This window comes from Gopherus flavomarginatus, chromosome 1 (genome assembly GCF_025201925.1).
Source record: "Gopherus flavomarginatus isolate rGopFla2 chromosome 1, rGopFla2.mat.asm, whole genome shotgun sequence".
NCBI classification, from domain to species: Eukaryota; Metazoa; Chordata; order Testudines; family Testudinidae; genus Gopherus; species Gopherus flavomarginatus.
In genome coordinates this window covers 132714469-132739083 of record NC_066617.1, presented here as the reverse complement: position 1 = coordinate 132739083, position 24615 = coordinate 132714469, and the positions used below count along the sequence as shown (strand labels likewise).

At 41.1% G+C, this 24615-nt stretch overlaps 2 protein-coding genes across 4 annotated transcripts in view; both read right to left on the bottom strand.

The window, feature by feature from the left end:
• ARHGAP8 (Rho GTPase activating protein 8) overlaps positions 1–24615 on the bottom strand; it is a 111234-nt gene that overhangs the window by 19878 nt on the left and 66741 nt on the right. For all 3 annotated transcript variants that reach the window (XM_050924891.1, XM_050924901.1, XM_050924912.1), the window contains 3 exons: positions 22283–22381; positions 21284–21394; positions 6598–6671 (listed from right to left, as the gene is read on the bottom strand). In XM_050924891.1, the coding sequence (XP_050780848.1) occupies positions 6598–6671; positions 21284–21394; positions 22283–22381 (284 nt within the window). The remainder of the gene's footprint in view (positions 1–6597; positions 6672–21283; positions 21395–22282; positions 22382–24615) is intronic.
• The window catches only part of UPK3A (uroplakin 3A), an 897123-nt gene that overhangs the window by 834584 nt on the left and 37924 nt on the right, over positions 1–24615 (bottom strand). The window lies entirely within an intron of this gene.

Here is a 24615-nt window from a genome sequence, read left to right as displayed (position 1 = left end):
GTAATTAAATTTAATATCTCTGTTGGCAGAGGGGTAATACCAAAGAAGCCCATCACCGTAGCATTTAACTTCAGAAAAGGGAACTACACAAAAATGATGAAAATAGTTAAACTGAAATTAAAAGGAACAGTCACAAGAGTGAAATGCCTGCAAGCTGCATGGAAACTTTTAAAAACACCATAATAGAAGCTCAAACTAAATGTACAACCCAAATTAAAAAAAAAAAAAAGGACCAAAAGAGTGCTTAGTGGCTCAGCAACAGAGTAAAAGAGGCAGTTAGAAGCATAAAAATTGGAAGTTGAATCCTACTGAGGTAAATAGAAAGGAATATTAACTCTGGCAAGTCAAGTATAAAAGTATAATTAGGCAGGGTAAAAAGAATTTGAAGAACAAAAGAAAAAAATGTTTGCTGTTAGTTTTTGTAAGTATGAAGTATAGGAAGCCTGCCAAACAGTGTGGCCATTAGATGATCGAGGTGCTAAAGGAGCACTCAAGGAAGGAAAGGCCATTGCAGAGAAGCTAAATGAACTCTTTGCATCTGTCTTCACTGCAGAGGAGAGTCCCACATCTGTGCCATTCTTTTTAGGTGATAAATCTGAGGAATCGTCTCAGATTGATGTGTCAATAGAGGAGGTTTTGGAACAAATTGATAAACTAGTCACTAAAGATCAGATGGTGGTATTCACCCAAGAGTTCCGAAGTAACTCAAATTGAAATTATAGAACTATTACCTGTGATACGTAACCTGTTCTGTACCAGATGACTGGAGGATAGCTAATGTGAGGCCAATTTATTTTTTAAAGCTCCAGAGGAGATCCTGACAATTATAGGCCAGTAAGCCTAACTTCAGTTGGGTTGAAACTATAGTAAAAAACACAATGATCAGAAACAGATGAACATGATAGGTTGAGGAAAATCAACACAGCTTTTATAATTATTAGAATTCTTGTAGGGTGTCAACAAACATATGGATAAGGATGATCTAGTGATAGGGAATATTTGGACTTTCATCAAGTCTTTGACAAGGTCCCTCACCAAAGGCTCTTAAACAATCTAAGTAATTGAGGGATAAGAAGAAAGGTCCTCTCATGGATAAGCAACCGATTAAAAGATAGGAAACAAAGGATAGGAATAAATGGTCATTTTTCAGAACAGAGAGAGGTAAATTGTGGTGTCCCCCAGGATTCTGTACTGGGACCAGTGCTGTTCAACATGTTCATAAATGATCTGGAAAAATGGATAAACAGTGATGTGGCAAAGTTTGCAGATGACACAAAATTACTCAAGATAGTTAAAGCCACAGCAGACTGTGAACAGTGACAAAGAGATCTCACAAAATTGGGTGACTGAGTAACAGAATTGCAGATGAAATTCAATGCTGATAAATGCAAAGCAATGCATATTGGAGCATGCAATCCCAACTGTATATACAAAATGATGGGGGTCTAAATTAGCTGTAACCACTCAGGAAAGAGATCTTGGAGTCACTGTGGATAGTTCTCTGAAAACATCCACTGAATGTGCAGCAGCAGTCAAAAAAGCTAATAGAATACTAGGAACATTAGGAAAGGGATAGATAATAAAACAAAAAATATCATCATGCTACTATATAAATCCATGGTATGCCCACACTTTGAATACTATATGCAGGTCTGCTCACCCTATCTCAAAAATGATATATTAGAAATTGAAAAAAGTACAGAGAAGGGCAATAAAATGATTAAGGGTATAGAGCTCTTGATGGAGCTATGTTGGCTTCTTACTATTCTTCCTATAATTCCTTTGCATTGTGATAGTTTGCAGTTGCGCCTTTACTATTGTCTCTTTGAGAAACTGCTAGCTCTGCTGAACAACTTTTTCCCTTAAATATTATCCCTTAGATGTTGACTTCACTTGGTGAATTTCAGTGGTCTTTGTCCTGCATGACATCAGACTAGATGATCATAATGGTCCCTTTGGGCCTTGAAATCCATGGATTATGAAAAACTCATGACTTCTGTTAGGCCCTAAAGTGAGAAGTTGTCCCAATCTCTGCATTTCCCACTTCATTCCCATTTTGTGTGTGTCTGTCTTTCAAACTGCAAATCTCTGGGGATATTGGTGGCAATGAGTAAACATATACATTTAAATGATAATAATACTAACAACATTATTAGCATAATGACGACACCTCAGGCAGGAATTCCTTAAAAAGTTCCTGTATGATTAAAAGCTAAGAACTTGTCAATCCCTATTAAGTGATTATCAACATACAATCCCTTGTTAGCCCAATAATTGGTGTGGAAGAACAAGATTTGAGTTTGGAGGCCATTTTGGAATTCTCTCTCTTCAGGCTAATGAAGGTTACTTTGTCCCTGTGTGAAAAGGGAGTTTGGACTCCCTTCTACACAGTTCTTGGCTGCTGCAGCTTAAGAGGTGGAGACTTGTTCTGGTTTGGTGGAGCACCCTAAAAGGTCATCAGGGCTACCTCTTGCTCTGCTTAGCATGTGCTTTGCCACAGGAATTTTGTCAGCCAGGACAGGATTCCAACCAGATGGACTTGGACACAATTGGTTTTATGCCTGAGACTGAACTGCAGCCTTCACTGTGCATGCAGGGAAGAACTGCTAGCCAGACTCCCTGAGGTTGCCAGAAGTTGATGGCAACCTGCTTCTCTGAGGTCCCCAAATTCTAAGTACCTGATCTAAAGCTCACTGAAGTCAAAGGAAGTCTTTGAGAGACTCTAGCTTTAGTCAAGGCACTAAAATTGTAGTGAACAGCAGGTACAATGAGATCTACGCTCTTTTAAGCAGGTGCAAAAGTGCATGCTCACCATCTACTGGTTAACACTTTGACTGCATTGCATGTGCTAGGAGGCTGCGGATGTCAGAAAACTTCCCAACTCACAAACCATTCTCTCTTAGAAACATGGTTCATAATGAACTCCCTACGGTTGGAAACATGGCAGCCCTAAACAGATCTGTGCTTAAGTGGGGGAGAGCAGATCACTGGGAAAGCCCATCCTCACAGCAGGTGCCTGGAGCCTACACCAGAATAAAGAGAAAGGAAAAAGGAGAAGTACTTAGGCTTGCCAGTGCTTGGCTAGAATATGTAGCTTTGAAAAAAGTTACAGAGGAACTGAATGTATCCAGACTGAGAACTTTTATTAAGAAGCATCATCACACTCCCTTAACCCCTAAACTTCACAGGCTCTGCAAAACGTGCTGAACGAGCTGGTGGATTATAGTTGCTTTTTAGCCAAAAGAATTTAAAAAAATTAAAGGATGTGGTCTGGAGAAAGCTCAAGGATTATTACTGCCCACCGGGTAACAAAATCACTTCATCTGGAAAAGACTTTGTAATGACAAGGCTGACCCGGTGCTTTTCCTCATCACAACAATGAAAACTGAAAGCCTGCTCTTTTTCTTTTGTGCTTTTCATGTTGCTGCTATAGCAGACAGAGGGTATCTAGGCCAGACTCAGCAGCTGGTGAGGCGGGAGAGCATGGGATCAGCGTAGCAGTGAACTAGAGAGAGCATCAAGAAAGTAACAAAATAAGAAGTACAGGAGGTATGGTACCAAATCTGCCCAGCTACGGAAAGACACATTGCTATGGAAAGACACATTGTTAGAGCATAATCATGGTTACAGTACCTTCATTTCCTGCTGAACCTCTAAGATAGTCAAGATGAAGACCATGTGTGCACTGCTCCAAAAACACAGCCAAAAACTCTCAGAAAATGTTAACTGATTGAACTGTATTTTTATAATTAGTTTCAAGACAATAAATTTGTCATAATTCAAGACAACTTCATCCTCGATTTAACTCGGCACATTTCAGTGGGGTAATATGAGGGAGGGATTTAGTCTATTAAGATTAGTATGAAATGAGCATCCTAAATGTATCACACTAAAGTAACAGTCAAAATCTTGATGGTGGGATGTGTCCGGAGTAGAGCTAACTGCTTTCATCATATGGTGGTTGGTGTACTGTATTGGAACATGCACTATAGCTTCTGGAGATTATAAACTACCCATTTACAATCACAGAGACAGTCTGCAGTTGCTGCTTATTCCCTTGCCTGAACACATTCCTAGCCATGAACAACTACACCTAGCCATAGGACATTTGTCACATGTTACGCTTGTAATGGTTCCATCTTCTAATTTGGCCTGGAAGCATTACTCCCGCTTACAGTTAAGTGAGGATCCAAAAAGTGGACCTCAAGTGGATCCAAAGGGTCTCACTAAAAACCCCAGTAGAGGTGCTCACATACTGAAGATCTGAGGTTAGTATTAACAGCAGAATTGGCCCACTCGCCATTATTTGACCTCTGGATACTGCAGGTGATTGAAGGCAATCCATATGTCCTTGAGAGGAAAGGAGCCAACTGTTCTATACACCTTTATGGATGCTGTATTCAACTTCTTGCCAATCAGCAGTAGATATTCATTCGTTATCACCCTTATTTGGACAAATAGATAATATGCCAATGAATTATTTTACTGTAGGTATGATTACAACATGGATTGTTATTTAATGTGTAATAAACTAAATTTTAGCCTACTTGGCCTCCTGATTAGACCAAGAAACGATGGGTCAATCCCCAGGCGCCAGAAGTCAACGGGAGTTCTGTTATTGACTTCAGTGGAGCCAGTATTTCAGTCAAGGAGTCACCAATAGTGCAAGAGGCGGCTTTTTTTTTTCCTTTGCAGTGATTAGTACGGATCCTTTCCAGAGGCAGTTTAAACAGGTTTGAATCATTTGAGTTCTGGGTTAAAATGAGCTAATAAACTCAAACCAAATCTCACTGACCATGAACATGAACACTCAGGGTAAAATTCACTCCATTCAGAAGGCCAGCACAAAATCTAGAGTGGAATTTACATCAGGGCCGGCACCAAGCACCAGCTAAGGAAGCAGGTGCTTGGGGTGGCCAATACAAAGGGGCGGCACTCCATTCAGGTCTTCAGCGGGAATTCGGCGGCAGGTTCCTCAGTCCCTCTCTTCCTCTTTGAGCTGCTGCTGAAGTGCTGCTGAAGGGGAGAGTGAAGGACTCACTGCCGAACTGCCGCCGAAGAATGGAGCGGTGAGATTGAGCTGCCGCTGAAGTGCTGCCGATCAGCTCCCCCACTGCTGCTTGGGGTAGCAGAATACCTGGAGCCGGCCCTTTTGTATATGCTGCATAAGCCTTGTGTGGGTCCACTTCTGAAGAGGGGTGACTTATACCCTGAATGCTTACTGTTATCCTTGTTATTGGTGTACTATCAAAACAAATAACTAAAAAAAAAAAAGGAAATCTCAGATAAAACTGCCTTATTTTGGGTGCTAAAACAGAGCTGAACATGGTTTCCACCAGAAGCAAAACAAAACATAAAAAGCAAACCAACAAAAATCAGCCAAGATTTTTTCTTAGTGAAACTTTTGGCACGCTAAGTCCTAAGAGAATCCAAGCTAGTGTTTTTTCACTTGGATTTATCCATGTTTTGTTGTTTCACACAGCTCTTATCTTGACTTTTACGTTCCCTTCCTTTTCTTCCACTGACTGACTATGTGACCTTGGGCAAGTAACTGAACCATGCCATGTCTGAGTTTAACCATCCATAAAACAGGGATGATTCCAGCATCTACCCCACAGGGCTGCTGAGAGGCTTCATTCATGTTTGTGAAACTCTGAGATCATTGGACAAAAGGTGCTATGGAAGTATTGTTAAAAGTAAAGGCTGAAAGTGCACAGTTGCAATGCACCAGAAGCAGACCAGGAACCAAAATGTAACGCTCTGAGAGTAAGAAACTGCTCCCTGTCTGCCCCACTGCCTCTTCTCTAGTGGAAAGTAAACTACATGAACTCTGTATCTGTTACAAAATGCTGCTTCTTTGTGCTGATCAACTGCACTGGCTGACACTCCTCCCACAAACTCCTTGGCCAGCTGTGTGGGAAGGGATGTACCACCCTTTTGGGTAGCTGGCATCTCATGCTCCCATATTTCCCTGCATGGGCGTATAGGGCAACTGACAACACTGCCCTTACTTGGTAACAGATATACATTTTATCTACTATAAATGCAGGGTCTGACCTGCAGTCAAAGGAACTTTGATGCCAATGGGAATATTTTGCTGAGTGAGGACTGCAGGGTCACTCCTGTAAAGTAGATTTTTTTTTTCAAGTCTGAGTTTCTTATTACATTGATTTTTTTTTTTTAAAGCTGAACTCCTCATTGATTTTTACTGGGAGTTTTACTTAAAAAGAAATCAATGGCACAACATGGGAGAGAACGTGTATTTCAAGCATTCTTTTTTCACTTGCCATTTCCTGCACCTGAAAGCAAAAAACAAAACCAAAAACCCACAAACTTTTTTTTCTTATGGGACAACAGTGTAACAATACAATAGCCCTATCAGAGTTTTTGTCAACTGAGGTCTCTATTCAGCAAAGCACTTGAGCATATGTTTGGTTCTCACTGAAGCTACTGGTTTCTTTAGGATCTAAGCATATGCTTCAAATTAGGTCTGTGCCTATGAACTCTGATGAATTGGGCCCTGAGAGCTGTATAATTTCATGACACCCTTGTGCAGATGTTTTCCCCCACCCAGCCTCAAACAAAATCAGATCTCACCTTTACTTTTCAGGTAGGACACAGTTTGCTTCATTACTGGTGGGATTAGTTGGCCTTTATTTTTGTCCTTGAGACTGTTGGAAGAAAATAAAAGTGCCACCACATTTAAATGACATTTATAGATTAAGAGAAAGGAGTAGCCTCCAAATAAATCTAAAGAGATGCATTTTATACATACATTAAGCAGGTGCCTGCACCACACTCAAGAGTTTTTCTACAATTATAAAAAATAACCTCCCCACACAAGGCTCTAACGCTAACCTCAGCCCAAACCAATGCCCTATTGAAACTAGAAAGTTCAAGTTTTAGATAAAGAGACATGCCTAAATACCCTGTTTCCTGGTAGAAATATCTATCTGTCTACACACACACACTTACTTTTCATGCTGAGTAATAAGTAAGTGCTGTTTACTGTTCTGAAACAGAGTCAAGGACAAGAAGACAGAATGATATTCCAGACTAACTTTACCCCACTTTTGATTGTTTTCACTCTGGTTATTGTTCTCTTAGATTAGCAAGCCACAGCAGGGTGGCTTATAACAATGCGGCAATGACGACAACTATGATGTTTTTGATTGGATTTTGCTGTACATCTTTAGTGGAAGGGTTTTAGGAAGGCTTAAAGACAGACAGAGAAGGAGTTTGCTGTGAACGTTTTATAATAAGTCTTGATCAAGGGATGCTGCAAGTTTAGGGGGCTTTTATCATGTAGATTTTTCTTTGTCATTGGTCTCCTTTTAAGCTACTGTGTATGTATAATTAATAATTGTACTATTTATTTTTGAAGGCAACATGATGCAGTGAGGCTGAGTTTATTAATGCTCTGAATGATTCCCATGAAATGAGATTTCTCTCTCTCTCTCTTTCATGAGTGAGCAGCTGAGGCTAAAATCGAACACAGCGTTTTTTTGATCTAGACACATCAGAAAATTCTGCAACTATCTCCTTTACTTAAAAAAACACAACAGAAAAATATGTTTGGCTTTGACAGGTTTTGAAAGGATACCAAAAAGATGGTCAGTATTTGCTGAGCATTCCACTAGTGTTTTAAAGCACTCAACAATCAAAAAGAGCAGATCGCAGGTTTAAACATGGTATATATTTACATACATAGTTGTGTTTCCCCTATTTGAAATCAAAATCATGTTTACTATCAAAATCTCAGCACTAAGAAAAAGAAATGTAGAGGTCTGTGAATGTGTTAATGATCTCTGAGAGACTGCAATCATTGTGGCTAATACACAGAAAATTTAAGATGTTCATCTAGGATCACACATGCATCAAGCCATACCCTCCCAGCACGATGATTATTTGGAATAGCTCATGTGGAGAGGTATGCTTTTTTCATTTCAGATATATTATGATTTCTTCTCTCCTGCTATCTGTGGTTTGCTTGTTACTTTGTAAAACTAAATGAATTAAATTAGTTAAGGTATATTTAACAAACTCTCAGAGCTGGTAGGTAAAGTCCCATGGGAACAAAAGCTAAGGGAAAAAGGAGTTCAGGAGAGCTGGCTGTTTCTCAAAGAGACAATATTAAAAGGCACAACAGCAAACTATCCCAATGAGAAGGAAAGATAGGAAGAACAGTAACAGACCAATATGTCTGCATCAGGAGCTCTTTAATAATCTGAAAATAAAAAGAGAAATCCTACTGAAAGTGGAAACAGACAAATTGCTAAGGAGGAATACAAAAGAAGTAAACACAAAATCAGAAAGGCTGTGGCAAAAAATGAAATATGTCCAGCAAGGGACATAAAAGGCAATGAGAAGAGGTTCCATAAATAACTTAGGAGCAAAACAGAAAAACAAAGAAAAGAGTGGGTCAGCTTCTTAAAGGGGAAGTAGAGCTAATAATGGAAAGAAGGCTGAAGAGTTTAATGCCCATTTTGCTTTAGGGCATGTCTACACTTACCGGTAGATGGACACAGCTGCAATTGATGCAGCGAGTGTTGATTTATTGGGTCTGGTGAAGACATGCTAAATCGATTTGTACTGCGCCTCCCTGAGAAGCATAAGGGAAGTCAACGGGACACACTACTCCATCGACACAGCATAGTGTAGCCACCGCGGTAAGTGGATCTAACTATGTCGACTTCAGTTAAGTTATTCACATAACTGAAGTTGCGTAAGTTAGATCAATTTACCGCGGCAGTGTAGATCAGCTCTTGGTCTTCACTAAGAAGGTTAATTGTGATCAGATGCTTAACACAATGTTAACCACAAGGTGGAAGGAACATAAGCCAGAATGAGGAAAGAACAGGTTAAAGAATATATATACAAGTTAGATGTATTCAAGGTGTCAGGGCCCAATGAAATTGATTCTAGGTACTTATGGGAGTAGCTGAAGCAATCTTGGAACCATTAGAGAGGATCTTTCAGAACTCATGGAAGACTGGTGACGTCCTACAGAACTGGAGAAGGCAAACATAGTACCTATCTTTAAAAGTGGAGACAAAGAGGATCCTGGGAATTACAGACCAGTCAGCCTAACTTCAATACCTGGAAAGACACTGGAACAAATTATTAAATTATCAGTTTGTAAGCATCTAGAGGATAATAGGGTAATAAGTGATAGCCAACATGGATTTGTCAAGAACAAACCATGCCAGACCCACCTAATTTCCTTCTTTGACAGGGTTACTGGCATAGTGGTTGGATGAGGAGAGTTGCGGAGTGTGGGGGGAGTAGTCATGCTATATCTTGGTTTTAGTGAGGCTTCTGACCTTTCCACATGACACTGTCATAAGTAGACCCCTATCAAATTCACGGTTCATTATGGTCAATTTCACGGTCATATGATTTGTGCTGTATGGCTGACAGTGCATATGTGAAGAGCAGCAATTACTACTGGCATTTTGGAATAAAAGATATCTTACACTTCCTGTTTAAATACTAGCAATACAGCAGAATATTTTCATATTATAACTGCATCATATTGTAACAATGTGCCAGTTTTAAACGGATCAGTTCTAACACACACTCACTAGTCTGGGAAAGTATTTTCTGGAGCAGAATCTCTTATTAGTTAGTGCAGCATGTTACATGTTGAATGATTCAGTTCTAGTTTTTCGACTAGTGATAACTCACTTAAGGTGCTGAACATTGTTCTCAACCACCATTAAGTATTCTTGGTTGATAATCTCTCTCTCTCTCTCCTTTTCATTTTTCCCCCTCTATGACATGCTGAGATTCAGTTTAGAATTTTTCTTTCCTCCTGGTTGCACATGCACTGCATACACAAACAAGAAAGATTACAGCAAAAATGAAAGCACCCTGAAATGTTTGATAATGGTTCAGTGTTTAAAAACAAGCTGAAGCTCTGCGATTGTTGCAATTCCTGCATTTCCCCTCTTCTCCTGCCCCAGCCATGGCAATCATTAGATGAACTAAACATTTTCCTCCCTTTCCACAACAAGATTTTTAAACCCAAATGGAGACAATTGAGAATGATGCCAATAACTAGCCAAGGTCAACACTGTGCTCTGCACTGGAGCTCAGCTGTGGTGTTCCTTGATTACAAAGGCAATAAAGTGGAGCAACAGGAGTTTACAGGAGCTTGCAGGGTGTACGCCAAAGGACAATGCCACAGTCTGGCACATGTTGTGATTTTTTTAATTAAGTGTTGAAAATTGGAACCTCATTCATGCATTACAATTGTATTCATCAGATCAATATAAGATGAAGATGCCTTGATTTTTATTTTCTTGCATTGTATTTTAATAAAATCTTCAATGATGGTTTCTTTTGGAATAGCAACAGTGATGCTGCCTCTTTCCATTTAAACCAAGGGAGTGCTAACAGTTCTGCATAACCAATATCCGAGTCTATCTATATTATATTGTGGAGGTTGGCTAGGTGAATGAACAGAAAATATGTCCTGTTTTGTATAGGTATTCTTGTGTACTGTATATGGATATTATTTGAAATTCCTGGATTTATAAATATGATAACTTAATCATGAGTAACAGTAGGTCTTTATGTCCCACAATACTCAGTGCCCACTTTATCTGAGCATAAAGAACCCAGTTCAGCAAGTTACTTAAGCTCTTGCTTAACTTTGAACATGTGAGTGGTATCATTGACTTTGAGTTGGGACCTCACCTCTCAATAAATTAGTGTTCAAAACAAAGCATGGACAAAAAACATTCTGTAAGGGGACAACTCTTCTATATGATGAAATGCATGAAGTTAATTATCAACTTCAATGCTTAATTCAGTCTATGTTTTCAAAAGGACAACTTTTTTTTAAACAGAATTTGAAACCTTTAGTGTTGTTTTAGATTAAAGAAATAGGTAGAATTTGGCTCCAGAACAATCTGGCCTATATACTAGAAATTCAATTGATATGACATTCTTTATCACACAGTGACAGAGTATTTTGTGCTGTATAGGCATAAATGAGTATAAAGTAGGTCTCTGCTCCAAGGATCTTACAATCTGCCTAAACATGGTAGCCATTTTTAAAGGGAAATGGTCAATCTTTTTAGTCCCCCAATGCCCCAGATTCTAAGGAAATCTCATGCAGCACTTCTGGATGATTTTTAAATGTATTTATTAATACTATATATTATTTGTGCTACAGTAGTGTCTCTGGGTCCAAAGCAAGTTCAGGGCCCCCTTGTGTGAGACACTTGATGAGAGCTCTTGCCCCAAAGAGTTCACAGTTTCAATATTATCATCTCCATTTCACAGATGGGAAACTGAAGTGAAGAGAGATTAAGGCCCTGATTACGCAGAACTCTAAAACATGTGTTTAAATTTCAGCACCTGCTTCTGTCCCACGAAGTAAATTAAAGTTGAACATGTGCTTAAAGGCTCTGCCTGAATCAGGGCCTGAATGAGAAGTCTATGTCAGAGCCAAGAAGGGTGACCAGATGTCCCGATTTTATAGGGACAGTCCTGATATTTGAGGTTTTGTCTTATATAGCTGCATATTACCCCCCCCCCACCTCTGTCCCGATTTTTCCCACTTGCTGTCTGGTCACCCTAGAGCCAGGAATTGAGCAATATCTCCTGAGTCCCAGTCTAGTACACTGACCATCCCTCCTCTCATACATAAATCCTCAGAGATGCTATATGGGGTTATTTTAAATTGTGGGTGGCGGAGGGCAGAAGGGATAAATAGATTGACCATGTCCCTTTAAAAATGGTTACCACCTGTAGGCCCTGATCCCATTTATGACTCATGCAGACAGATCTCTGCACTTTCATGGAGCCTTGCTGAATGTCATTTGCAGGATCGGGACATTAGGCAGATTGTAAATTCCTTGGGCCAAAGACCTACTTCATATTCTTTCCACTTACAGAGCACGAAGCACAAGTTTGACTTAAAGTTTCTAGGCAGCACCAACCCAAACTGTAAGAAGCGAGGAAATAAGTGAAGTCATCCAATATCCCAGTCCAGTCATCAGTTCCCCTCTCAGTTGTGCCTCAACTCCTTCCTTTCCACTGTCCACATCTTGATTTCTAGGAAAGTTATTTAGATGAAATAATAGTATAACTTGTAAGGTCATCGTCGTCATCTTTTTTTTTTTTTTTTTTTTTTTTTTTTTTGAGGGGAAAAGTCTTTCCATCTATGCAGATAGACACACAAAATGAAGGCAGCCTGCAGTTAAGGACAGAATGCCAGAAAAAGTGGCACCAATAAAATTTTTAAAACTCCTTAAAAATGTCTAAAATAGCAGTTCTGTAAAATATGTGGCATAAACAAAATACCTAAGAGTGTGGAATGGTATAAAAGTTTTATTGGAACTCATTTGGAATATCCTGTATAACTTTTTTTCCTGTGGTCCTCATGAATAATATGGTGATCCTTAACTCATGCCAATAAAATCTTTATATAAACCACACATCACTGAATCTCAATAGAGTCAAAATCTGTCTTTTCTCCTTCTCTCCTGCAATCCTCCCAGGGAATCTTCATGAAGATTACAATTCTCCTTAAAGGAGAGAGAGATTTTGGTGCTTAAACAGGTTGAATGTACCCATTTAATATTCAGAAACAGGACTGTGAGCCACTGAGGACAGCATAAGGATGAAGAGCTATAAAATAAGTTGATAATAAGGTCTTCACCTCACTTGTAAATTAAGCCCAATTCACTATGTCTGGGATTTCAAAGAAGCCTAAGAGTTAGGCCCTAAACTCCCAGGAACTTTCAATGGGATTTAGATGCCTAATTCCTGTCGGCTCTTTTGAAAATCCTGGCCTATGATGTTAAAAACCTCTGCATGGCCTAATGAACTCTTCTAAGAAAAGGTACTGCCCCAGACCTGCATCAGTAACCCATGTGAACATCTCCTCCAACTCTCTCCCCGCCACCTGAAACAAAATACTTCTTCACCTGCCATTTGAGATAACAGTGAGGGGCCCTGAATCAATGCTTGTCATTTTTAGATATCCTAGTTTTCATTACAACTCTGGGCACCCTGATTGCTAGGAGACAGAACCAATATGAAATGTCAGCCTGAGATAAATGTTAACATTATAAAGCAGGGTCCTTGCATTTATGATTTTTAAGGTGAGATTCTCAGCCAGGGCTGGCTCTAGCAATTTCGCCGCCCCAAGCATGGCGGCACACCGCGGGGGACGCTCTGCCGATCGCTGGTCCCGCAGCTCCGGTGGACCTCCCGCAGGCTTCCCTGCGGGGGGTCCGGTGGTCCCGTGGCTCCGGTGGACCTCCCGCAGGCGTGCCTGCGGATGCTCCACCGGAGCCACGGGACTAGCAGACCCTCTGCAGGCACGCCTGCGGGAGGCCCACCGGAGCCGCCTGCCGCCCTCCTGGCAACCGGCAGAACGCCCCCCGCAGCATGCCACCCCAAGCTCAGCATTGACCTCAGTTTCCAGTGAAGTCAGTGAGAATGTTACCATTATCTCCAATGAGAGCAGAATTAACCAACAGTGAACTAAGGAAAATCCCTTCACTATGAAACAGTATACAGGATTCCTATTGACTGGTTAAGTCAGCATCTTGGAACTATCAAACCTCAAGCTTATAAACTCCATCCTCCGGCCTATAAACTTTTTTAATATAAACTTTAACATGAGCGGCTTCCCTTCAGTACCCTCTAGCCTCATGTATACTTCTGACAATACGAGTGCTGTTGGACTGGAACAAAATATACTTCTACTACAATCATACTTATATAACCAATGCCTGTGAATACAGAGTGAGTGCTCTCAGTTACACTTCACTGAAGAGTTATATATGATTTATATTGTTGTAACTGAGGGAAGGATGTTCCCCCTTACTGTACGATGACAAACCAACCTCTAGTTTCCAGGGCCATCCAGAGGATTCAGGGAGCCTGGGGCAAAGCAATTTCGGGGGCCCTTTCCATAAAAATAATTGCAATACTGTATTCTCATGGGGGCCCCTGCAGAGCCCAGGCAAATTGGCCCACTTGCTCCCCCCCATGAGCAGCCCGGGGAAAAATAAACCTTCCTCATCTCGGCACAAACCCAGTTTTGAGAAAACTTCTTTACAAGGTATCACTGGTTCTCAGAATCAGCTAGTGCTAAAAGGCACTAAAGCTCATTAAAAGGGTTGGACAAATATTTTCCGTCAAAACTGTTTTTGGATCGAAAACTAGGGGGTTTTAAAAAGCAGATAATGTCTGCTTTCCTTCAAAATTTGTTGTTTTTTTTAATTGAAAAGCGGAAATTACTCTGCCAAAACCTGAATATGGTTTGGGGTTTCAGAAGTGTGTGGCCAAATATTGGCTGCTTGCTGTTTTTGATTGTTTAAAGAAACAATAAAAAATTCTGCTTAAAAAAAATCCAAAACTTTTGTATCACCTCAGCTTGTGACCAAATGCCTGAGCCCATCCAGACAGAGATTTTTTCCAGGTTTCTGATACTCTGCTGGCTTCCTTGACTCATATCTGTCTCCATAACTTCGGGTTCATTTAGGTTAGAACATAAGAACAGCCATACTGGGTCAAACCAAAGGTCCATCCAGCCCAGTATCCTGTCTACCGACAATGCCCAACGCCAAGTGCCCCAGAGGGAGTGAACCTAACAGGTAATGATCAAGTGATCTCTCCCCTGCCATCCATCTCCACCCTCTGACAAACTGAGGCTAGGGACACCATTCCTTACCCATCCTGCCTAATAGCCATTAATGGACTTAACCTTCATGCATTTATCTGTTTCCTACAGACTGGCTCCATGGGGTCCCTCACAAACTGGAGATGGTTACTGTGGGTTTGTCTTTAGTATAGATTATGTACATACTCCACGAACTGAGCATTTGAGCTTGTTCCAGAATCTGGGATGAGCCTACGTTGTGAAAACTGACATGCTCAAAATAGCACACGCATGTGAATGGACACAGGGTGCTAAAATTAAATTAACCCGGCGTTCTCAAACTGGGGGTCAGGACCCCTCAGGGGGTCAGGACGTCAGGACCCCTCAGGGGGTCACAAGGTTATTACTGGGGGTCACGAGCTGTCAGCCTCCACCTCAAACCCCACTTTGCCTCTAGCATTTATAATAGTGTTAAATATATAAAAAAGTGTTTTCAATTCATAAGGGGGGGGGCTCGCAGTCACAGGTTTGCTATGTGAAAGAGGTCACCAGGACAAAAGTTTGAGAACCATTGAACTCCTCTGAAGCCTCAGGGAATGCGGGGAGGGGGGTGTCTCCCTTAGTAGAGTTGGGAAGTAGGTAGGTGGTGTGGGATATTGCTTTTCTCATGTGATCCCTCTCCCAGTGGCTAATTTTAAATGAAGCTATCCTCCCCTGACCTGAATCTCCCTATGGCACTGAAATTAAACATAAACTATAATTTGGCATTTTAGAAGTGAAAGGGATGGTAGCCCTAATGGAAAAGCTAACAGCTTGGCTCTTCTGCAACCCTCAAACTGCTGAATGAGCTTTAGGGTAGGGAAGGCTGTGCCTCCCAAACAGCCTGGCCCTGCTCCCTTATCTGACCCCCACCCACTTCCTGCCCCCCTCAGAATCCCTGACCCATCCTGCTCTTTGCCCCCTCACCATCCCCCAGAGACCCTCCAACACCACCCCGGGACCCCACCCCTGCTCCCTGTCCCTGATTGCCCCAACCCCCATCCACCCCCTCGCTGAGTCCTGACAGACCCTGGAATGCCCACGATCCACCCCCGCCCCCAGTTCCCTGTCCCCTGACCACCCCCCCAACATTTCCCCCCTCCCTGTCCCTTATCCAATCCCGACCCTCGGCCCCGGCCTCTTACCCCTAGCTCCCCCCTCACACGGAGCCTCAGCATGCCACATCCAGGACCATCCCTGAACAGCGGTGCACCGACAAGGCTCCTGAGCTCCGCCCCGCTCAGAGCCGCATGGTAAGGGGGTGGGGCTGCGAGCTCTAGCGGGGCCTAAGCTCCCATCCTTGGCCCTTACCACGCAGCTCTGAGCAGGGCGGAGCTCAGGCCCCGCCGAAGCCACACTGCACCGCTGTTCAGGGATGCTTCTGGATGTGCTGAGGCTCCGGAGGAGGGGCAAGGGTGGAGGCAGGGCCAGGAGCCTCACCCATTCTCTTGGGGACCCATGCAGATTGCCCCACTTGCCGCCCCCCGAGCGGCCCTGCTAGTTTCAATGAGAGTTTTGCCTGAGTAAAGACTTCGGGATTTGCTGCTAAAAATCCAGCTCAGTTTGTGACTCTGATCTTGCAAATGATAGTGCACAGGCAGACTGCCCATGCACTATGTACTTCACTGTGGCTGCCTATGAGTGCAGCAGTCCACACACTATCAAGTGCAGAACAGTGGCCCAAGTGCACTGTCCCTCTAAGTTCCAATACAAGGTGCAACTCTGCAGTTGCCTGCTGAAAACCCGTGATGGAATAATTCACAAGCACAGTAGCCACGAAATCACTCTGCTGTCAGTAGATGTGCATTCCTATTTGCTACACGATTGTAAAACTACCTTCTCTCTGTTTATCTCCTAAGAAAATGAACAATCTTGTCTCGTGAGACAAAGACTTGCAACCTGCCCCTTTGCAAGAGAAAAGTGAGATCATTAACAGATTGTGGATGCAGGTTACAGTAATCATAAGAGGAGACAGAATGAATAAGAGCAGCTCACTCATGAAGACACTGAGGCAAATTTGATAATTTTCAGTTTTACGTTTGCTAAGGCTCCCATTAAGTGTCATTATTCCTCCTCATTAGTTTACCTTTCTCCATAAATCCAATTTAAATTGATACATTTATTTCTCATTTAGAATGTGTAGAGGCGTCGTTGTTTTGTTTTTAATTTTTATATGGCACCATTTCACTTGCAAGAATCACTTCTTTGATGGGGGTTTGGCTAACAGTTGGGATAAATATCCTTGTGTACTTGAACGTGACTAGGTTGAGTGATCTGAATTGAATTCAGACATCAATGCGTTCATTAAATTGCCTAGGAAGGTTGCGGAATCTCCATCATTGGATATTTTTAAGAGAAGTTTGGACAAACACCTGTCAGGGATGGTCTAGATAATACTCAGTCCTGCCATGAGTGCAGGGGACTGGACTAGATGACCTCCTGAGGTCCCTTCCAGTCCTACAATTCTATGATTGAGGGAAAGGTTGTAATCACACCTTTCAGAAACCAAGTTGTCAACGGATGAGTGAAGTTGGATTAGCCTTCAATTGGTGGGTGACATGTATTGATTGCTGCTAGATGGACTTGAAGTGAGCTCAGAGAGAGAGACTATCATCTTGAAAGCCAGGAGATAATTCAAAATAGCTGGAATACCTGCTGTCTCTGGAAACATGGGTTTTGCTGGGCCAGATCAAGAAACATTTCAACTTGGCTAGATTCCACCAGGAAGTGTTATCTTTTCTGCTATTACTAAGAACAGCTTCGGTTGCTTCCGAGCTCAGGGGCTCTACATCTGATATCCAGCCAAATACCAAATTGAGATGAAGAGAGTCCAGGTTGAGATGTTTGAGCTTGTCATTCTTCTGGGTCAATAGATTTGGGAAGGATGGAATGCTAGTGGGTAGATGGGTTGACATCTGTAGAAGGCTTGAAAACCAGTGCTGTTTGGGCCACTTGGGAGCAATTAGGATGATGAGGGCTCTGTCTCACCAGATCTTTTCCAGAACTCAAGGTATTAACAGGATGGGAGAAAAGGCATCTCTCACATGGCCATTCCAGGACAGCAGAAGAACACTGGGTTTGGAAACCTGTTCCTGGACTCCCATGGAACAGAAAGTATCACATTTCCTGTTTGTCTTGGATGCGAACAATTCCCAAGTATGGGTTCCACATTGAGCAAAGATAGCATCCACCCCTGTGTAGTGTAGCTTCCATTTGTGATCGATGGCAAAATATGTGCTGAGGCTGTCTGCTGGTGAATTATGGGCACCCGGTAAGCAGACTGCTCACAGGTGATGTGGTTCTAGATATACCTTCACTGCTCCCTGCTTGTTTACATAAAAGACAGTTGTTAGGTCATCTGATATTATCAGGACATGTCGGGATCATATGAGTGGTAAAAACACTTTGCAGGCTTCTCTGACTTTTCTGAGCACCAGAAGATTTATATGCATTCTGTTTCCACACAGTATGCAAATGCCTTTGTGTGTGTGTGAACATCCATGCTGTTCCCCCCGACCCTATCAGGGAGGCATCTGAAACTGTTTTCTCCGGTGTGTGGGAAGAACTCCAACCCTGACACTCTTCCACCACATTAGCGAGGCTTTCACTTTGGGTGGGAAGCCACTCAAGTCACAGTCACCACTGTGTTCATGCTGTGTCTGCTTGGAATATATACCGTTCAGAGCCAAGCTTTCAGGCAATGGAGGTGGAGCCTGGCAAAAGGTGTCATAGAAGGATACGATGCTATGTGCCCCAGCAGCATGAGGCACATACTGTCCATAATCTATTTTATCAGATTACTCATGGGGTGAAATCTGATCACAGAGAAGTAAGCTCTTGCCCTGATCAAGTCCAGAGTTGCACCTACCTATGAATTCTATAGTTTAAGTTAGTCAGCTTGGATTCCCAAGGATGCTGGGAGATGAAGTGGTGATGAAATCAAAGCCAGGACTTCCAGACACAACATACCATCAGAAGCCAGTCCTTTACAGACAGCAACATAGTGTTGATGTTGCATCAGACCTATGCTGCTACTATTGAAAACACTTTTGTAAAGACCCTGAATGCTGTTGCTATATTGAACGGAAGCACCTGTATTGGTAATGCCCATATGCTACCATAAATCTGAGGAATCATCTGTGGGAATGGTGAATGTCCACAAGAAAGTATGCATCTTTCATGCTGAGAGATGTGACCCATGTGTCTTTGTCCAGAGATGGAATTCTAGAAGCCAGTATGACTATGTGGAATTTCTGCTTGTGAAGAAACACGCTAAGTTGTCACAGGTTGAGAATGGGTTTCCACCTCTCTTTTTCTTGGGCATCAGGACCTATTTCAAATAGAACTTGTTTCCTTGATATTGAGGTGGTATCTGCTCTACTGCACCATGGTGAAGGAGAGATTCTACCTCCTCAAGGCAGATCACTTCATGACAGTGGTCCCTGAAGGAAGACAGGAAAGGGTTTTTATGAAGGGGTGAGGAACTTGCTGGTATAGCCTGAATGGATGATAGCACTCATTTGTTCGTTATCTCCCTCCAGTTGTGGGGAAAGTATGCTAGACAGCTGCCAAAGTGGACACTGGAATTGGGTGGAGAGGACATCAACATGGATGTGCAGTTCCCAAGCATCTCATTAGAAGTACCTTTTGGTTGGTGGTGGGGTGGGGGAGAAGTTGGGTGGATGCAGCCATGTACCTAGGTTTTTGTACTCCCTGTTCTTTATGAGGCAAGTCAGAAGTTCATTGGTGGTAGAAGGGCTGTGGCAAGGGCATGGGCTTATACAGCTACTCGTGGTGTTTCCTCTTCTGGGCTGGTGTTTATATGTACCCACAGAATGGAGGGTTGCCTGAGAGTCTTAACAAATGCACAGACTTATCTTTTTGCTTAAGAGTTTACTCTCATCATACAGCAAATCTGCTACCATATTTTCAGTCTTTCTTGGGAATCTCTTAACACATCACTGTGTCAGCAACATCAGGTATGGCCTGTAGTGAACTTCTGGCCACCAACTTGCCCTCATCAATAAGGACTTGACATTGATCCATGTGCTTTTGAGGAAGTTTCTCTTCAAGGTCTAGGAACTTTGAATAGTTCATAAAAATCATAGTTGGCCAGCATGGTAATGCCAGAGACAATGAGCAGTTCATTTGCATCTGAGATAAACCTCAGTTATCAGGAAGCAAAGGAAACAGCATGGCAACTCAGGACCAAGATAATTAACTTTGGGGAACAGGAGGAAAAGCAAAAAGGCATCTTCTTATCCATCACTGAGGGCACAAAGAGGTCAGGATCTTTGCATCTGTGAATGTTGGATCCCCAACCATGTGGGTTGGTGATGCTGAGAAGTAGTCATAGGTGAGAAAACTGCTTTAGACACAGCTTTGAGACTGCGAAGGTTATATGTAATCTCTTAGAAGTGTGTTATACTTTTCATTATTTGTAGCCATTTTGTTTCTATTATCTCTGATTAGTTATCACTTAAATTTCTGTTCTTTATTAATAAACCTATTCTTGTTTTATTACAAATTAATTTCAGTGCTGTTACAGTAAAATGTGGTGTGCATCCTCAGCTGCATCAACAAGCTGGGGCGTATTCTCTCTCTGGAGATGGCAGACTTGTATTTCTGTGGGTATTCAGTGACAGGGACTGACAGCTGCAAGGAGATGCTTCTGGACAGTTCTGGAGCTGAAGAACACCAAGGGTTTACCTGCAAGGCAAAGTTAGGACTGGCAGAGTGCTAAGGAGCTTGTTTGGCAGGCTAGCAGACTGGGATTGCAGAGAGCTGTCGCAAAGTGTAGCGCCAACAAATTCTTATTTTGCTAAGGCAGAAGGGTGATAGGGTAACTTACATTTCTGGACTCCCCAAGAAAGATCACAGGTGTTAGGAAGGAACTGGAGAGACAGTTGCTCCACACAGCCCCCTATATCACCAGTACGGAGCTTAAGGAGAGCAAGGGTGCAAGCACAGACCAACAGACACTACATACAAGATACTTCCAGTTTCAGACACATGGAGCACATGCATACCCTACAGTAGAATACACATAGGGACCAGCACTTGAAGAGTTACATAACATCTAGGCTTGCACAAGTTACTGTAGGCATATCATGGAGCTCCCGAGGGCTCTAGGGGTATGTCTAATTGCAAAAAGCCCACCCCTGGCAGTAAGTCTCAGAGCTGGGGCCTAAAGACCCGGGCTTATGTTACAGTGCTAAAAAGAGCAGAGCAGACATTCCGACTTGGGCTGCAGCTCAGGCTCTGAAACTTGGTGAAGTGGGTAAGTCTTAGCACTGGAGCTTCAGCCCAAGTGGGAATATCTACACTGCTATTTTTAGCACCATAGCGCAAGCCCCATCAGCCTAAATCTGTAGACTTGCTGCTGCAGGTTTGTTTTTTTTCCCAGTGTAGACTTACCCAATGCCATGAATTCACCAGATGTTACTGTTTGGCCTTACAAGGTACCAGCTTTCACTGTTATTAAAGAGAGACATAGAATATAGAGAGAGGAAAAAAACCATGGTGGTAAATTAATTTCCAGATTTTGTGTGATGTGAATCCACGGTGATACAGTACATTCCAGACTTTATTTCAGAGGTATAAGCAAAGAAATCTTACTATTGTAGGCTGACCCCAAATTGCTGGGTAGGAAGAGGAGGTCTTGGTGGAGGAAGCTTAGCTAAAGGTGGTGGTCTCCCCTTCTGTTTATCCCGAAGATTTTGATCATGTCTGAAAACAACAAAAATCATTGACTTTGTACGTATCAAGAGTGAAACTACAGTACACACTGATTGCATGATCACTCCTGTTTCTCACAATGCTGATCTTCTGTAAGACCACAAATACCTCCAGTGATTTTTAATTTTAGTATTTGTGAGATCTGTGAAAGCATTGGTGGGAGAATCATTAAGTAACACATGAAAGAGCTGTTTTGCTTCAATCAATAAAATATAGTAATAAACAAGTCCAAGAGATAGGAACAGTCTTATAATTTAAAAGCAAAATTCAACCACAGTTGCTGCTCAGAAGCACAACCCCCTCACGCAACTCTTTTTATAAACGCAGAGCTATACTATGCTTTTTGTTATTACATATTTATACAAAGGTGTCCAAAAACCCCACACAGCAGTAACACTCGTAACAAAAAGCTTCCAGCTATTTTCATTCAGTAGTAACATAAAATCACCTTCTGTCAACACACTAAAGAGTAATAGGTGAAATTTTTTTTCTTCTCAATAAACAGGATTATGCACATATACAATAAGTAAATTGTATGCACTACTCATAAGCAGTAATGACATATGGCAAGGTTTTGTTAATGAAGACACAGTGACTACAATTACATTAAGAAAATACTTTTGGATCTGAGGCTAAAAGGATATTCCAAACCTGTAGAGAACTATACAATGTTCTCTTTTGTAAACATTCAACATCTTTACAGGATGTCTCTGCTGACAATGCAGTTTTCAAAGCCAAATCTAGGCAAGGACAAATAGCAAATTTGGCTTTTAATTGTTATAGAAATTAGATTAGATCTTATTTCAAAAACAAAGAATATTACACAACTCTCCATTTCAGAACATGTATCACAGGATATGTTATTAACTTGCTACATACCGAATAACATCTTCAGGGATATTAAGCTGGTCATATTTGAGATGCTCTCTCAGGTCACTTAAATAGTTCAAATAGGTGATCTTTTTCCCAAACTTATGACTAAACAAAATAGTGGGAAAAAAGGACACAATCAGCATGGGAGGAACATCAATGAAAGGTTTGTTTTCTATTACAGAATGTAAGTTCAAATGAAACTCAAAATTAAACTATAACTGAAGCAGCTGGAGACACAAGATGTATTTCATTTTCACATGATCAAACATACACAGTGCATTTCTGAGAGTCTGATTTGAATAAAAAAAATAACTCACTTCCATCTGAATGTTTTGCGATTTGCATAGATATGGAAAACATTAGTTTGAGAACTGCTGAATAACAGCTTTCATATGGGGCTAGAAAACTTTCTGAAAAGGAATGTTATAGAACACTTTTTATGTAAACTTCTGGAAAGAATGCCACATTGCTGATAGAAAAACATGTATGTGTCACTTTAAACTTGCTCTCTATTGAAAGAGAAAATAGCAGGATAGTAGATATTATAATCTAATAAATGGAAGGCTTACATTTTCCAAGAATGACTATTGATTTTGGGCATCTCAACTTTTGGATGCTTAGCTGTAGACACTTTAAAAAGGCTTGATTTTCAAAGACGTGTTGTGAAAAATCAGGCCCCTTTAAGGAGTCATAAAATGGGACTCCCAAAATTGTGCCACGAAATATTGCTAGTCAAAGTTGAAAATTTAGTCTGTAAAGGCCCATTTACTGACTCGGGCGTTCCAAGTATGATTTGAAATACATCAACATCCTCTGAAATAAGCCTCTTTTTCTGTAAAACAAAATCTGTGTTGTAATAAAAATTAAAGCATCAACAGCAATGTGATATAAAACACACACTTCTCTTTTCTTTCTATAAGTTACTCAGAGAACTGGGAGACCAATACTCTTGCGGTAATTGGCTCATTGCCGAGTCATCCAACATATGTACACAAGCTCCCTCTACTGGAAGAAAGTGTGAATTAAAAAAAGTTAATACCGTAATTTAGAAGGTATTAATTAAAAGAAAGTGCTAGATTTTGCTAGCAGGGAATTAGTTTTGCAACATGAACAGATTTCAGCCTGAATGTGTACCATCTCATTTGGGCTTTTCAGCAAGTTTTTCCAATATGGTCTATGATTCTAACATTTTGTGCAAGGCAATTAGCTAACTGTAATATAGACTTCATTAAATGAAAAAGGAATGTCTTTGAGAACTCACTCTAGTAATACAATTTTATAAAATGGGTAATTTGCAGTTCACTCACAGGCAGTCAGGAATTTTTGTTCTGTAAAACTGCTGCATCATCACTGCTGAACTAGATCATATTGTGCTATTTTTAAAGTTTTATGGCTTTTACTAGTTCATCCATGCAGAACAGCACCCTTTCCCCTTGATAGGTTTTTGGTTTTTTGGGGGGAGGGGGAGGGGGGATGATTAGAATTATTAAATGCCCTCTTTTCCAGTCTCATTTGGATGTCAGAAGAGATAAATGAGATTTTACTGTGGCTCAAAAAATTTCAAATAAATAGTTACTTTTTCCTTAAATATATTCAAACAATTATTCTACATATTTTCTTATTACTTTTGTTCTTTGATCTAATAAGTCACTCACTTGCTTATAGCAAATGCTGTGTTCATCTATGCTATACTCCAAAAACAAGTCTCAAGTGCAAACAGATACATTTGAGTTACGACATTTAAATTCCATTCAGTATATTTGTGAGAAACAGTAGTAGTGACCTTTTCTTGAGTTATGGCTATAACTGAGCAGAAATTATGAAATACAAACTCTGGTATTTCCCCCTCTTTCCTTTAGTGAACTTTGGCTTGATGTTGGTTTTTAAATCAAAGTATAAACTGTCAACGTAAGATCACTCTGAAATAACCTGAAAGCAGAAGTACATTGAAGGGTACAGAAAATTCCTAACTCATACTATTCTGGTAAATTAATGTTATGTATACGTAGGTTTTAATTTTTAATACAACCTACTGGCAATACAGAATTAATAAAGAGAGAGCTCTATAGCCTGGGACTCAGACACAGACTTGCAGATGCACTTGATTTTAAATATCTTTCCCTGCATTTTATGTTACTTTAAGAACAGTGGAATTTTCCTTAAACAGAAGTGTGGGACAGTATCTGACACTTAAATAACCTGCAGCAGATAATATTCTTTCTAGCTTTTGCATTTTATGTGGACCAAATCTTCATCTACAGAATGTATAGATACTTTCAACTTTTTGTAACCTCATTCTTAGTTTCAGGGTTGTTTTTTTAAACGTTGTTCACAAATTT